This window comes from Nuphar pumila, chromosome 5, assembly GCF_984573655.1.
Source record: "Nuphar pumila chromosome 5, dmNupPumi1.hap1.1, whole genome shotgun sequence".
NCBI lineage: Eukaryota > Viridiplantae > Streptophyta > Magnoliopsida > Nymphaeales > Nymphaeaceae > Nuphar > Nuphar pumila.
The window spans coordinates 103,457,041-103,473,822 of record NC_143253.1 but is presented as its reverse complement, the minus strand read 5'-3'; the positions used below and the strand labels follow the sequence as shown (position 1 = coordinate 103,473,822).

Sequence of the window (16,782 nt, the reverse complement as noted above, 5' to 3'; positions counted from 1 at the left end):
ACTCAGCAATATGCAATTTTTAACCTGGCAGCACATTGTGACAAATATCCTAGGATTTGTAGAACCTTATAGAAGCCCACGAGATTTTGGTAAGTTAAATTGCAAATAAAATTACGGTATTTTCAAAGTATTGTGGGTTCAATTTGACATGCATTATTGTTAGCACAATCTCGAGAGAAATATTCATTTTTCCATGCACTATTGTTTTTGAACTTTGGAAAGTAACATTTATTTTTGCGCACTTAATGGTGCATGAACAAGTGTTGTGAACTTGGCTCGTCCACAAAATGACAATCGTGTGTGGTGTCCATGTAAAAATTATAGAAATGGAGGCGTTTGTTACACTCCCAGTCAAGGGAAGCCTCTTTCCTTTGAAAGGGCCACTTTGGAGGGAAAGTGCTTTCCCAAGGAGAGGTGGGGAGTTGGGGGGAGGTATGAACTATAAACCCAATTTGATAGGAAACTGTTTTTTGGCACTTATTAGGTGGGTCCCACCATATATTTCTCATAAAGATGTTTGTTTAACCATTTGTAGGAAAAAGACCCTATTTCCTATGAAAGAGAGACTCTTTCAAAGGAAAGAGCATGAAACAGCGGCCGACATAGTGTTCAGTTTTCCTTAAGACAAGGGTTATGTATTTCATTATCTAAGAACCTATTCAAAAAATTAAGGTACCCTACGGCACTTAAACATCCATTTCCTCGAAAATTTTGTTGTAATTTTCTCATTAAGTAATATTAGTCGGCTCACTCAAGCATGAGATTTTAATTGGTGGAATTTGGTCAAGCATCTCATCCCGAACGAGCTTGCCTATTCAAAAAGAAAAAGAAAATAGAAGGTATCTCGAGAAAACAAGCTGCTCTGTGCTTTATGCTCCTAACATGACTGCAAAACATGGTCATGCCGATGCAACACTCATTGCGAACAGTTTGTGGATGATAACACTTACAAAAAGAACCACGAGAGCTGGATAAATAGATTAAACTACAAATTTTACATCTAGTCCAATGCTCTTCACTAAAAGCATAAGAATGTAACAAGAAAAAGAAGCTGTTTAGTGACAGATCAAGCATAAAAGCATGTTCCACTGATGCACTATTTATTTATTTGACGAGGAACCCTCTCCGAGGACTGGGTCACTTAATGAGCTTGCCCCCTGCGAGGTAAGCCCTGGATGAGGTCACCGACACCTAAGCCTTTATGAAACCCACCAGTTAAAGGCATCCACACACCTGGTGGGAGTTGAACCTGGGACCAAGGGGTCATCAGCTTCTCTCAGGCCCGCTGCCACTCGGGCAACCCAGGTGGGTGTTCTACTGATCATTATTAAAAAGTGAATTTGGAATAGCGTACAGCACAGACACATGAACATACACATATCGATAAAGGTTTTTGTTTCAACTTTCAAGTAGGTTAAGGTGCTCTCATGATTTTTTATACTTTTTTTCTTGTTGAATTGAACAGAATTGTTCTTATCAATGCATGCAGATGAAACCTGTTGAGACTGACCAATAATGATTGAACATGCATACAGAACCAAACAATACAATTAAACAAATAATAAGTGATAAAGTTACGACACAGAAGAACACAAGTCTTTATCATCTGCGATCTCTAGTACATTACTACCTGTGAAAAAAAACTACAGCAATGGAGCCAAGCAACCCTTCATGTGTCAGGACTCAGGAAATGGGTATGTACATTGACAAACGCATGTAGTATTGGATTGGATATCATAAATACAAAAGCCAAAGATGTGATATCAAATCATTCTAGTCAAGGCTGCTGCTTATTATGAAGAGTTTTTAGTGCTCCCATTTTCTAAAGATTGCTGACAATTAGCTATAGCAGCAGGTTCTGTAGTAAAGCTGATTGCATAAGAACTTAAATCAGCCACGTTCAGATAATTCTCTGGAGAGGTTATATGATATCTAATGGCTTTTTCCCTTTAGAAATAAAATGATCCAAATGCTGCAGAAAATTCTTCTCCAATCAGAAGAATGAACCAGGTATGAGCATTCCAATAAGATCTCATTCTTGAACAAAAACCCAATATGGGCGTGATTTGAGCTCCTATTGTAAGATACTAAGTTTTTTTTCTCACCATGAACTTGGAAGGTAAGGTGGCATTTCATGAAAGTAATCTCCAGGACCTCCTCTTTCATCCACATACTTTACTGTAACCTACCTTTAGAAATATAATGATCCAAATGCTGCAGAAAAATCTTCTCCAATCAGAAGAATGAACCAGGTATGAGCATTCCAATAAGATCTCATTGTTGAACAAAAACCCAATGTGGGGTTGATCGTTGAGCTCCTATTGTAAGATGATACCAAGTTTTTTTTTTGCCATGAACTTGGAAGGTAATTAGGTAAGGTGGCATTTCATGAAAGTAATCTCCAGGACCTCCTCTTTCATCCACATACTTTAGTGTAACCTCCCAGGATCAAGAAGGATGCCCTTAATCAACCATGATTGCATCTAGTTTAACTCTACTGGTTTCAACACCATCTACAAGCAACCTAAGTCCAGTTTTTAACTCCGGAATACCCTCCTCCAAGACTGCACATATAGGATAAATGGGAACATCCTGCACCCTTTTTTTCAGTTCTTCACAAACTTTGTCTGCACCTTCCTCATCAATTTTGTTAGCAACTACCAGAGACGGACGGTCAGATAAACCAGGCTGATGACTTTCTAGTTCCATAACCAGATCCCTTAGCTGTTCCCATGGTGGTATCCCCTTTTTCCCATCCAGTGAAGCTGATAAATCTACTACATAAGCAATAACCTTTGTACGCTCTATGTGACGCAGAAAGGCATGCCCCAGACCTCGATTTTCATGTGCTCCTTTTATTAGTCCAGGAATATCAGCAACCGTGACAGAGAAAAAGTCATCATAGTTCAGATTCCCTATATTGGGCCTCAATGTCGTAAAAGCATAATGCCCTATGTTAGGCTTTGCCCTTGAAATAGCACCTAGGAGGGTGCTTTTACCAGCATTAGGCATACCAACAAGACCAATATCGGCAATACTCTTGAGTTCTAAGACAAGAATGGTTTCTGAACCTGGCTTCCCTGCAGTATATGCAGCTTCATCATCCAAATCTTTGAGGTCACTTGAGTTATCACTTTGTTTAACATGTTTGTGATTCTTAGAATTAATAGCCCTTCCCAGAGAATCATTACCTAATCCACCCTCCCCACCCTGAGCAACAATTAGTCGTTGTCCAGGTTTTATTAGTTCAGCAACAGAATACTGCATAATTTCCTCTTCCATTTCTTCTTCAGATGCCTCATATTCAGATATCATGCATTCCACCTCGCTATCACTATGATCTGAATATGGAAGGCATTCTTCTGTTTGAGATCCAACTTCTTCATCAGAACAAAGTGAGGGACCCTTATTCATCATTGAAGAATTTTGATCTGTATGGTATAACAGTGGTGATCTCCCAGTAATCCTCTCACGATCAACATGTTTACCAGATAAACCATTTCTCTGGGACCCATCATGCGCCTGATTCTTTATACATTCAGTAGAACCAGTGTTCCTATCATCTGAGTAGTTGTCATCCTCAACATCATCGGGAATTTCCCATGGTTGCAGATCTTTATATGAATTGGTACTTTCTACAATTAAGGGACATTGCCCCTCAACTAAATGGATTACAGTACCAACTGGCACTTGAGCCACCTGCAAAAGTAAGATTTTTTTTTTCTAATTAAAAGCAACTTGAAATTTGCGTTTTACTAAAATCTTTTCTTTATTTGATAACTAGTTACACCAAATCAAAGGTAGCCATGAGCAAGTTATTCACGGTTTAAAAACAAATGCTTACAAATCATAACCTTGTCTGCTCCTCGGGTTCCAATCTTATTCTTGGACAATCCACGACCTCCTCTTTTTGCATTCTGTCATAAAGAATGTGATTAATAAAGACAAAGCAATAACGACTTCCAGAAATATAGATTTATAACAGTTTCGTAAACTAATGCTATTCATTAAAATGTAAGCAAATAGACAATCGATAACATAAATCAACATATATATATATATATAAAGAGCAAAAGAATAAAAAAGAATCTTTTTACTGCACACCAGGTGATGTTGTAGGTTACTTAAGTCCCAAACTGATGCAGAGCACTCAAGAATAACATTTCCACCTTTGCCACCATTGCCACCTACGTCATCAAAACATGATCATTACTGAAATCTTTGTGAAACAGTGATCACAAGAACAAACTTATCCATAAGATATCAAATTGAAAAAGATAAGGTTCACCGTTCTTTAATTAATCAATTCAAACAACTTCCACAACAAGCCTGCACCTAAACAAGTAGAGAGACAAAATTTTACTGTGGAAGTTTTATTTATCTTGAAGAACCACCTTTGCCCATTTCAGATTTTTTGGCATACAATAACAGGGATGTTTCTCAACCAATCTAATTAGGCAAATCCTGTATAAAGTCGAAAGACCAAAGACATCTTTGTAAACTGCTTCTCCTAAACAGACACAGCTAAAACTTAAGATTAACCAATTCTCCAATTCATGGGAATCCATGGATTGTTGGGCTACTCTGTGAAAATCGGTGTGCATTTTTTTTCCTGAGAATGCTGATCAGCAACCACAATTGGAAAAAAAGGAAGAAGGAACTCAGTTGTGGAATTTGAATCATACACCACAAGAAGTAAACAAGGAACCCTGTGAAAACAATGAATTAGTTTAAGATTACCATCAGGTCGGCCATGGCGATCATGTCGACTCCGTCGAAAACTTACACACCCGCTACCTCCCTCCCCTCCTTTCACCCACAGCTTGATTCTATCCACCATTTTTCTCTCCTGAATTTGAAAACCAAGAATCAAACCAACCTTGAGAAAATTTTAAAGGACAACGAAAAAAGGATCCACAAGATATGCATTAAGGTCTTCCTTCATAGCTTATCAGAAAAAAAATCTCAGTAATTCGTGGCTTCCAACTCCTACCCCTGAAAACCATAAACATTCCCTATTACTTGGTGGTTTCCTGACTTCCTCCACAGTCTTCTGATAAGACCATAATCAAACCACCCCCACCAAACACTGGGGTCTTTGGATATACCCACTTATCCAACAAACTAGGATTATCTGTGTAACACCCCAAAATTTCAAGCTTGCAAACCTTTCGAAAAAAAAGAAAAAAAGAAAAAAAAAGAAGACAAGAGACTAAAAAGGAATCTCTTCATCTCAGAGATGATTTACGAAATCAGCGGAAGACTATACTTTTATTAATTTCAGAAAGGCAAGCTGACAACTTTGAGCGCGTTAGCTAAAAGAACCAAAACGCACAACACATGCTACTTGCGGACACTTGGAAAAGCCACTTTCATTTAAGAAGTTCTCCAAATAGTACAAAATTAGGATCTCCCAAGGAAAATCCGTTACAAAACCCCAAACAACAGGACGCGAGCTAAGAGCAGGAAGAAGAACGTCTTGGAGCCATCTAGCCATCGCGCCATCGCCTGTGGTGTACCTAATCATCACCTGTACCCATAGAATGGGTTAGTTTCACGAAAAACTAGTAGGCGCACAAGAGAGACTACAAGGATCTGAATTATGTAATTTAATTCAGTAAGTTACACAGTTTAAAGCAAATATGCAGTTAAACATGTAAGCAATGCATGCAGATAACCAGTGCAAACGCGTAAGTAGTGCAAGCGAATACGTAGTGCAAGGAATCAGTAGTGCAGCGAATCAGTAGTGCAACGAATCAGTAGTGCAAGCAAGTCGGTGGTGCAAGCGAGTCAGTAGTGCAACGAATCAGTAGTGCAGCGAATCAGTAGTGCAAGCGAGTCAGTAGTGCAGCGAATCAGTAGTGCAGCGAATCAGTAGTGCAACGAATCAGTAGTGCAGCGAATCAGTAGTGCAACGAATCTCACGGCCCAGCAACCAAAGTGAACAGACTTTATGTTCCGATATTACTGGCCTGCGGGTACGCGCAGGCAAAACATAGAAACAACTGAGACTAGTTCGGGCGTCTATTATTCTATGTATTTTCAATAACCCGAATAGCTAGTTGAGTCCGCTCCAAAGGGGACGGCTTTAGCCGAGAGAGGATTCCCCAGAGGCTGAAAAGCAGTGCCACGGATGCATCCAACTTCTGCAGAAGTGTTAAGCTAACTATTGTAGCCCCTTTCCCCTAACTCCAATGACTGGGGAGGCCGGATCTTTGCCCGTGGGGTGGTTGTTAACAACCTGTCCATTGGAGTTTTTGTACCGATCTGTCCTCTCCCTTGACAGACAACCAGAAGCGAACGGGTGCGTTAGGGGTTGCTTAACTAACGACCCATTCTATGCTGTGGTCTTTAAACCACTCGAGCATCTTGCCTGTGAAGGCGAATGTGAGGCCATTTATGTGATTACAACAGTTTGCATTTAGCGTTGTTCGAGGTCGCACGACCGTCTCATCCGATCATCGCAGTACTAGACGTGTCGTGCACGACTATAAGTACTCTACGATAAAGGGGGTATAGCTCCTCAATAGAAGCCTCAACAGGAGTGTTTCACAAAGATGTAAAGTTTATCAACTTTACTCTATCTTTTGAAACAGCAGTACCTTGTGCCAACATGATGCATGTGATTATCTCGAATCACATCCGCTATCGGGGTATCTACATGTCTCGCATGACTCGATACCGGCCTCGATAGACGAGATACGGGTTTCTCAACAGAACACCCGCTAAGAAGTTCGCTCGCTCCCGACTAAACACTTGTCGCAAGAGGGAGAGTGGTAAATGCTCCTTGCATCCTCCACGAGGATGCCCTTAAGGCATCCGCAAAGAGCAAGAACCTGCACGTCATCTGCAACAGCCAGGCAATACCAACACGTATGCAAAAGCAAGAGGCTAGGCGCAGAGCGCGACGGCAAGGTAAAGGGCAAGGATTTGCGAAACCGCATCCTTGAGTGAAGTGGATACTCGTATAAATATATATATATATATATATATATATATATATATTCAATGGTAGCTTTTAGTTCAATTGAACTTAATTCAAATATCCAAGTCTTCCGTGCAATTTTCCCCTACCTTGGAGGGTTACGAGCTTGCTGACGTCTGCGGACGTACACGATTGACGGCTCGGGTCGCGGAGCGCGAGTGGGATCCGTCGTAGCTGCAAATATGCGATATTAACAAGCAAACTCTGACAAAAGCAAAAGCAAGGCAAAGACTCGACTTTTCCGATACATAGGGTTGGGGCCAACCGTCCCAATTGACTCGAAAAGAAGATGGGGCAGGATCAAAAGACTCTAGCTGCCAAAAGAGGGGTGTAGTCAAATGCGAACAGATGACTCACGCTACTAGGAATTCCTCGTTGGAGACCAACAATTGTAATGATCTGTCCCCATCACGATATAGCTTCCAAAGATTCCCCGGGCTTGTCGGCCAAGGGTATCGGCTTGCGCACAAAGGGCAGGGGGCCATCGGCCCCTGCTGGCAACAAAAAGGCAGGGGCCATCGGCCCCTGCTGGCATAACAAAAGGCAAGGGCCATCGGCCCCTGCTGGCATAATAAAAAGGCAGGGGCCGATGGCCCCTGCTGACAAACTAAAAAGGCAAGGGCCATGGGCCCCTGCTGGCACAAACAAAAGGCAGGGGCCGATGGCCCCTGCTGGCATAACAAAAGGCAAGGGCCATCAGCCCCTGCTGGCATAATAAAAAGGCAGGGGCCGATGGCCCCTGCTGGCATAATAAAAAGGCAGGGGCCGATGGCCCCTGCTGGTACAATAAAAAGGGGCAAGGAGGAGGGGCTCGGCCCCTCCCCTGCCGTAACAAAAAAACAGGGAGGAGGGGCTCGGCCCCTCCCCTACCGAAACGGAGAGCAGGGAGGGGTGTCGTGCCCCTCCCCTGCTAAAAGGGGGCAAAGGGAGGGGGTTTGACCCCTCCCGTGGCCACACAGAGAAATGAGGGAGAGAGAGAGAAGAGACGGAGAGGGAAAAGAGGGAGAAAGAAGAAGCGATGGCGTACCAGGGGGTTTTCGGAGGAACTCGCCGAAGAGGAGCTCGCCGGAAGGAAAAGGGGGGGGGGTCGCCGATGTCGGTGGCGGCGGCTGTCGGGGGTCGCCGGCGTCGGTGACCGTGGACGAGCGAGAGAGGGAAACGGAGAGACAGAGAGCGAGTGGCGGTGAGGGGGGTTTCGTAACCCTCCTCCCGCCTGCCTCGCTGTCTTTTAATGACAGCGAGGGGCGGTGGCCCGGGTCGGGTCCGGGTCGGATCCGGATCCGGCCCAAACCAAATTTTTTTTTTTTTTTTTTTGATATTACATCCTACCCTCCTTAAAATAATTTCGTCCGCGAAATTTCTATAGCATAAATTGGTCAAAATACAAGTCGGGGTATTTATCCCTGATATCCGACTCAAGCTCCCATGTACATTCACTAATTCCATGGTGTTGCCAACGTACTTTTACAAGAGAAATCGTCTTCGATCTGAGCACTTGGTCTCGACGATCAACGATTGCTACTGGTCTTTCCTCGAACGTCAAGTCCTTATGGATATCCACATCATCATAATGAATGATGTGCGATGGGTCGTGAACATATCTTCTCAGCATGGATACGTGAAAGACGTTGTGAATCTGAGCGTACTGAGGAGGCAGCGCAACGCGGTAAGCCGCCTCGCCGATCCGATCCAAGATCTCAAAAGGTCCGACGAATCGCGGACTCAGCTTTCCCTTTTTCCCGAACCGGAAGACGCTCTTGGTAGGAGATACCTTAACAAAAACCATATCTCCTGTTGAGAACACGAGCTCTCTACGTCGACGATCGGCGTAACACTTCTGCCGACTTTGCGCGGTACGCAGACGTTCCCTGATCATCTGCACTTGCTGAGTATAGTGCTGTAGCACTATAGGTGAATCTAGCATCCGTTCACCAACCTCATCCCAGTAAACGGGTGATCGACAAGGCTTCCCGTACAAGGCTTCGTAAGGGGCCATACCGATACTGGCATGATAACTATTATTGTACGCGAATTCTGCCAACCCAGTATGAGAGTCCCATTCTCCCCTCCAGTCCAACATGCACGCTCGCAGCATGTCTTCCAAAGTCTGAATCGTGCGTTCAGATTGTCCATCAGTCTGAGGGTGGAAGGCAGTGCTGAATTTTAGCTTTGTGCCCAAGGCCAACTGCAGCTGCCCCCAAAACCTGGAGGTGAACCTCGGGTCACGATCGGAGATGATTGACACAGGAACACCGTGCAATCTCACAATCTCCCTGACATAGAGGTCTGCCAAGCTATCCAGTGACTGACTGAGCCGTATAGGGAGGAAATGCGCCGATTTAGTGAGTCGATCCACGATCACCCAAATCGCATCGTGTTTCCTCCGCGTCCTCGGCAAACCGACGATGAAGTCCATCGTGATGTCCTCCCACTTCCATTGTGGAATCTCCATTTGCTGCACCACTCCGCCTGGTCGTTGGTGCTCGATCTTAACCTGTTGGCAAGTCAAGCACTTCGAAACGTACTCGGCTACGTCCCGCTTCATTCCGTTCCACCAATATCTGCGCTGCAAATCTTTGAACATCTTTGTGCCGCCCGGGTGGATCGTGTACTTGGACTTGTGGGCCTCAGTGAGAATCTCATCTCTCAAAAAAGGATCTTCTGGCACCCAGAGACGATCCTTACGCCATACACCTCCTTCCTCACTCAGTCGGAAAGGGGGTATCGGCCCGCTGCGCTAGAGCCTTCAGCTTATCATACTGCGCATCGATCTTCTGACTGACAAAGATCTTTGACAATAGCTCAGGCTGAGCTACCATGCTGGAAAGACTGATCGAAACTGGAGTGACCACAAACGGTTCCCACGATATCAGATCCTCGACCAGCTTCCACCCCGCAAACAACAAATTTACGGAAACGCTGGGAGACTTGCGGCTCAGAGCGTCGGCCACAACGTTCGCTTTTCCTGGGTGGTAGGACAAGGTAAAGTCGTAATCCTTGAGGAATTCCAGCCAACGTCGCTGCCTCATATTCAGCTCCTTCTGCGAGAACAAAAATTTTAGGCTCTTATGATCTGTAAAAGCCTCGAACCGCTCCCCATACAAATAGTGCCGCCATATCTTCAATGCGAAGACTACCGCTGCTAACTCCAAAACATGAGTCGGGTAATTCTTCTCATGTATTTTAAGTTGGCGCGATGCATAGGCGATCACTCTATCGTTCTGCATTAAGACGCAACCCAAACCTGTCCCGGAAGCGTCTGTGTAAATCACGAAGCCGCCTTGACCCGAAGGTAAGGCCAAAATGAGAGCAGTCGTAAGACGTTCCTTTAACCTCTGAAAACTGCTCTCACACATGTCGTCCCACACGAACCTAGCTTCTTTCTTCAGGAGCTGCGTCAAGGGTAGAGAGATCTTAGAAAAGTCCTGGATAAATCTTCGGTAATACCCAGCTAATCCAAGAAAACTCCGAATGTCACGAACATTCCTCGGTTGCTGCCAACTGAGTACAGCCTCAACTTTCGCTGGATCCACGGACACACCTTCCTTGGAGATGACATGTCCCAAAAACATGATCTCCTCGAGCCAAAACTCGCACTTAGAGTACTTAGCGAACAACCGCTCCTTTCGCAAGGTTTCGAGAATAACTCTCAAGTGCTCACGATGTTGCTCCCAGCTATCTGAATACACCAAGATGTCGTCGATGAACACGATCACGAAGGTGTCCAAAAAGGGTTTGAACACCCTATTCATGAGATCCATGAACGCTGCAGGAGCGTTAGTGAGTCCAAAGGGCATAACCGTAAATTCGTAATGCCCATACCTGGTCCGGAAGGCCGTCTTGGAGATATCATCTCCCTTAATTCTGAGTTGATGGTACCCAGATCTAAGGTCGATCTTTGAGAAGATCCTGGCCCTCTGCAACTGATCGAACAGATCCTCGATGCGCGGCAATGGGTACTTATTCTTTATTGTCGCCTGGTTAAGCATCCGATAATCGATGCACAACCGCAATGATCCGTCCTTCTTTTTCACGAACAAGACGGGAGCTCCCCAGGGCGAGACACTGGGGCGAATGAATCCCTGATCCATCAACTCCTGCAACTGCTTCTTGAGCTCTGCGAGCTCGGCTGGCGCCATCCGATATGGAGCCTTAGAAATTGGCGCAGTACCCGGCAGCAACTCGATGCTGAACTGCACCTCGCGAGGTGGAGGAAGGCCTGGCAGTTCCTCCGGGAAGACGTCTGGGAAATCTCGAACAATCTCCAAGTCTCCCATCGGGACTTGCGTCGGCCCGGACTGGATGACACTGACCAAAAAGGCAGTGCATCCCTTCCTCAGGTAGCTCTGCGCCTTCAACGACGAAATCAACTTGCTCGCCCGAACGGGTTTCAGGATCTTGAATTCCATCTTGGGCATTCCTGGTGGAGATAAAACAATCCTACTATCTCGGCAGAAAATCTTAGCATGATACTTGTGCAGCCAATCCATGCCTAGGATGACGTCAAATTCTGTCATCACTAGCAGGATAGCACAAGCCGGTAAATGCCGATCTGCTAAGACTACGTCCAACTCTGGTACGTAGGCCGCACAAATGGTATTTTTCCCAATCGGGTTATACACTTCAAGAGTATTATGCAAGGGTTTTACAGGTATGTGCAAACACTCGGCAAAATTTACCGAAATAAAAGAGTGTGTGGCACCACAATCAAAAAGCACAAAGGCCGCTTGGTTAGCGACAAAAAGGGTACCTTGCACTAGGTCGCCCTTGGTCAACTGCTCAGCCTTGGCTGAGTAGACACGTCCCGGCGCCCTCTTTTGACCGCTCGTCTGTGGTGGTGGCGACTGATACTGCTGTTGCGGCAGTGGCGGCCGAGGGAGCAAAGGTGCTCCGCTGGTCTGCCTGGAATCATCAGCCGCCTTTTTGCGGCAATCACGGACGTAGTGGCCCATCTTGCCACAATACAGGCATCCGCCTGTGTCGAGCGGGCACGCCTGCCCAAAGTGAGATCGCTGGCATCTGGGGCATACGCTGCCAGCCTGCTGCCTGGCTGGAGGATTGCCCTGTGGCCGTTGACGCTTCGAAGGAGGATATCGTTTCCTTCCTCCTTCGCTCTTTACAGGAAGGAACGGTCGTTTGCCTGAGTCGCCGGAAGGTGTCTTCGGCTCACCACCCGTAGCGGGTGGCCTCCTGCCCTGAGCACTCTTAGTGCGCTCCCATGCTTCACTCAGAACGGTAGCGGCAGCAACTGCCGCAGAGAAGGTCGAGGGCATGCTCGTTAGGACCCGATGCATGAGTCCCTCCTTCAGCCCCCGAACAAACTTTCCTGCTCGCTCGCGATCATCCGCGAACAGGTTAGGGCAGTAGGGTTCCAAACTCTGGAATTTGGCGATGTAATCCGTCAAACTCGAATTGCCCTGGCAGAGCTCCAAGAACTCCACCTTCTTCTCCCTTGCGTGAGGTGGGAAGTAGTTCTCCAAGAAAGCCTTCCTGAAAGCTTCCCAAGGAATGGGCGAAATTCCCGAAAACTGCACACCCCGCGCCATGTCCCACCAACTGCGGGCATTCCCCTTCAGCCTGAAGGTCCCGAAAAGCGTCTTCTTGTCATCGGGTACTGACAAGACCTCGTACACTCGTTCTACCTCCTTCACCCAGTTATCAGCCATATCTGGGTCGGGCTTGCCGTCGAAGGTCGGGGGGTCAAGCTTCAGAAATTTCTCATACGTCACTGCGGTATGCGGGATCGGCTCAGGAACGGGCGCTGGTTCCCTTTGGGAACGAATTTGGTCTCGCATAGCCGCTGCCAGGGAACCCAGGGAATCCATCACGAATCCCCGCTGATCTGACCATTCGTCAGCAGACCCTTCGTTCGAGTTCCTTGCCATCCTTGGAGTAAACAAGGAATACCCATAATTAGAAATTTTAGGAAACTCAAAACAAGCAAAAACATAAGTACTATTCATGTTTAACATGAGTAGTTTATGAAACCCCAACAATGCTGGTATACACACAAAACACGTCAAGCCACTTAACTTAACAATGCCTTGAGCACCTACTAAGCAAGAGGAAAAGTATACTCACAGTGCGATGCGGATGCCCAATGGTCAAGAATCCTTGCTTCCCTTAGCTCTGATACCAAGTTGTAACACCCCAAAATTTCAAGCTTGCAAACCTTTCGAAAAAAAAGAAGAAAAGAAAAAAAAAAAGACAAGAGACTAAAAAGGAATCTCTTCATCTCAGAGATGATTTACGAAATCAGCGGAAGACTATACTTTTATTAATTTCAGAAAGGCAAGCTGACAACTTTGAGCGCGTTAGCTAAAAGAACCAAAACGCACAACACATGCTACTTGCGGACACTTGGAAAAGCCACTTTCATTTAAGAAGTTCTCCAAATAGTACAAAATTAGGATCTCCCAAGGAAAATCCGTTACAAAACCCCAAACAACAGGACGCGAGCTAAGAGCAGGAAGAAGAACGTCTTGGAGCCATCTAGCCATCGCGCCATCGCCTGTGGTGTACCTAATCATCACCTGTACCCATAGAATGGGTTAGTTTCACGAAAAACTAGTAGGCGCACAAGAGAGACTACAAGGATCTGAATTATGTAATTTAATTCAGTAAGTTACACAGTTTAAAGCAAATATGCAGTTAAACATGTAAGCAATGCATGCAGATAACCAGTGCAAACGCGTAAGTAGTGCAAGCGAATACGTAGTGTAAGGAATCAGTAGTGCAGCGAATCAGTAGTGCAACGAATCAGTAGTGCAAGCAAGTCGGTGGTGCAAGCGAGTCAGTAGTGCAACGAATCAGTAGTGCAGCGAATCAGTAGTGCAAGCGAGTCAGTAGTGCAGCGAATCAGTAGTGCAGCGAATCAGTAGTGCAACGAATCAGTAGTGCAGCGAATCAGTAGTGCAACGAATCTCACGGCCCAGCAACCAAAGTGAACAGACTTTATGTTCCGATATTACTGGCCTGCGGGTACGCGCAGGCAAAACATAGAAACAACTGAGACTAGTTCGGGCGTCTATTATTCTATGTATTTTCAATAACCCGAATAGCTAGTTGAGTCCGCTCCAAAGGGGACGGCTTTAGCCGAGAGAGGATTCCCCAGAGGCTGAAAAGCAGTGCCACGGATGCATCCAACTTCTGCAGAAGTGTTAAGCTAACTATTGTAGCCCCTTTCCCCTAACTCCAATGACTGGGGAGGCCGGATCTTTGCCCGTGGGGTGGTTGTTAACAACCTGTCCATTGGAGTTTTTGTACCGATCTGTCCTCTCCCTTGACAGACAACTAGAAGCGAACGGGTGCGTTAGGGGTTGCTTAACTAACGACCCATTCTATGCTGTGGTCTTTAAACCACTCGAGCATCTTGCCTGTGAAGGCGAATGTGAGGCCATTTATGTGATTACAACAGTTTGCATTTAGCGTTGTTCGAGGTCGCACGACCGTCTCATCCGATCATCGCAGTACTAGACGTGTCGTGCACGACTATAAGTACTCTACGATAAAGGGGGTATAGCTCCTCAATAGAAGCCTCAACAGGAGTGTTTCACAAAGATGTAAAGTTTATCAACTTTACTCTATCTTTTGAAACAGCAGTACCTTGTGCCAACATGATGCATGTGATTATCTCGAATCACATCCGCTATCGGGGTATCTACATGTCTCGCATGACTCGATACCGGCCTCGATAGACGAGATACGGGTTTCTCAACAGAACACCCGCTAAGAAGTTCGCTCGCTCCCGACTAAACTCTTGTCGCAAGAGGGAGAGTGGTAAATGCTCCTTGCATCCTCCACGAGGATGCCCTTAAGGCATCCGCAAAGAGCAAGAACCTGCACGTCATCTGCAACAGCCAGGCAATACCAACACGTATGCAAAAGCAAGAGGCTAGGCGCAGAGCGCGACGGCAAGGTAAAGGGCAAGGATTTGCGAAACCGCATCCTTGAGTGAAGTGGATACTCGTATAAATATATACATATATATATATATATATATATATATATATATATATATATATATATATATATATATATTCAATGGTAGCTTTTAGTTCAATTGAACTTAATTCAAATATCCAAGTCTTCCGTGCAATTTTCCCCTACCTTGGAGGGTTACGAGCTTGCTGACGTCTGCGGACGTACACGATTGACGGCTCGGGTCGCGGAGCGCGAGTGGGATCCGTCGTAGCTGCAAATATGCGATATTAACAAGCAAACTCTGACAAAAGCAAAAGCAAGGCAAAGACTCGACTTTTCCGATACATAGGGTTGGGGCCAACCGTCCCAATTGACTCGAAAAGAAGATGGGGCAGGATCAAAAGACTCTAGCTGCCAAAAGAGGGGTGTAGTCAAATGCGAACAGATGACTCACGCTACTAGGAATTCCTCGTTGGAGACCAACAATTGTAATGATCTGTCCCCATCACGATATAGCTTCCAAAGATTCCCCGGGCTTGTCGGCCAAGGGTATCGGCTTGCGCACAAAGGGCAGGGGGCCATCGGCCCCTGCTGGCAACAAAAAGGCAGGGGCCATCGGCCCCTGCTGGCATAACAAAAGGCAAGGGCCATCGGCCCCTGCTGGCATAATAAAAAGGCAGGGGCCGATGGCCCCTGCTGACAAACTAAAAAGGCAGGGGCCATGGGCCCCTGCTGGCACAAACAAAAGGCAGGGGCCGATGGCCCCTGCTGGCATAACAAAAGGCAAGGGCCATCGGCCCCTGCTGGCATAATAAAAAGGCAGGGGCCGATGGCCCCTGCTGGCATAATAAAAAGGCAGGAGCCGATGGCCCCTGCTGGTACAATAAAAAGGGGCAAGGAGGAGGGGCTCGGCCCCTCCCCTGCCGTAACAAAAAAACAGGGAGGAGGGGCTCGACCCCTCCCCTACCGAAACGGAGAGCAGGGAGGGGTGTCGTGCCCCTCCCCTGCTAAAAGGGGGCAAAGGGAGGGGGTTTGACCCCTCCCGTGGCCACACAGAGAAATGAGGGAGAGAGAGAGAAGAGACGGAGAGGGAAAAGAGGGAGAAAGAAGAAGCGATGGCGTACCAGGGGGTTTTCGGAGGAACTCGCCGAAGAGGAGCTCGCCGGAAGGAAAAGGGGGGGGTCGCCGATGTCGGTGGCGGCGGCTGTCGGGGGTCGCCGGCGTCGGTGACCGTGGACGAGCGAGAGAGGGAAACGGAGAGACAGAGAGCGAGTGGCGGTGAGGGGGGTTTCGTAACCCTCCTCCCGCCTGCCTCGCTGTCTTTTAATGACAGCGAGGGGCGGTGGCCCGGGTCGGGTCCGGGTCGGATCCGGATCCGGCCCAAACCAAATTTTTTTTTTTTTTTTTTTGATATTACAATCTGGTGTTAGATCATAGTTCAGATCACATCGTTTCACAATCAACATCATGACATAAATCAAGATATAAATTAACACGGTAATCAAGATAAACAGTTGATTGAAACATGAACAGTGAGCAAACATGTCGATTTCCACATAATACCAGAATCAAGACAAAAGCAAATGACCAAACAGATGCATAGAACATAATAGAAACAACAGAAACATGTTAATATTATATAATAGGCTAAGTCGTACGAAAGTACTCCCCTTAGAGAAGATTCACCCCCCACATACGGTGCAAATAGGGTTCGACGTCCTTCCTCCAGGATACAATAGCCTCAACGAACTGGATCGGTGCACTCCGACGGTAGATCGTCCTTCGAAGACAACCTCTCGGAACCAATGTTGCAGAAAACCCCTTTCTCGGAAAACTCAGGAGAACGAGAGAGAAATTTAGCAGCAGGGAAAGAG

The 16,782-nt window shown here is 46.3% G+C and overlaps 1 protein-coding gene across 1 annotated transcript; it reads right to left on the bottom strand.

Annotated features, from left to right (window-relative positions):
* Positions 1 to 1,562: 1,562 nt before the first annotated feature.
* Positions 1,563 to 4,840, bottom strand: LOC149837972 (putative GTP-binding protein OBGM, mitochondrial). Its single transcript, XM_090007548.1, has 4 exons — positions 4,741 to 4,840; positions 4,105 to 4,187; positions 3,855 to 3,917; positions 1,563 to 3,699 (listed from the first exon to the last, which is right to left on the bottom strand). The coding sequence occupies exons 1-4, from the start codon at positions 4,838 to 4,840 to the stop codon at positions 2,464 to 2,466; spliced, it is 1,482 nt and encodes a 493-aa protein (XP_089863674.1). The 3' UTR covers positions 1,563 to 2,463.
* Between the last annotated feature and the right edge of the window lie 11,942 nt (positions 4,841 to 16,782).

Coding starts and splice junctions, on each gene's coding strand:
- LOC149837972 (XM_090007548.1), bottom strand. CDS start 4,840: ATGGTGGATAGAATCAAGCTGTGGGTGAAAGGAGGGGAGGGAGGTAGC. Junction 4,188..4,740: donor TCGCCATGGCCGACCTGATG/GTAATCTTAAAC, acceptor TTGATGACGTAG/GTGGCAATGGTGGCAAAGGT. Junction 3,700..3,854: donor GAACCCGAGGAGCAGACAAG/GTTATGATTTGT, acceptor TTACTTTTGCAG/GTGGCTCAAGTGCCAGTTGG.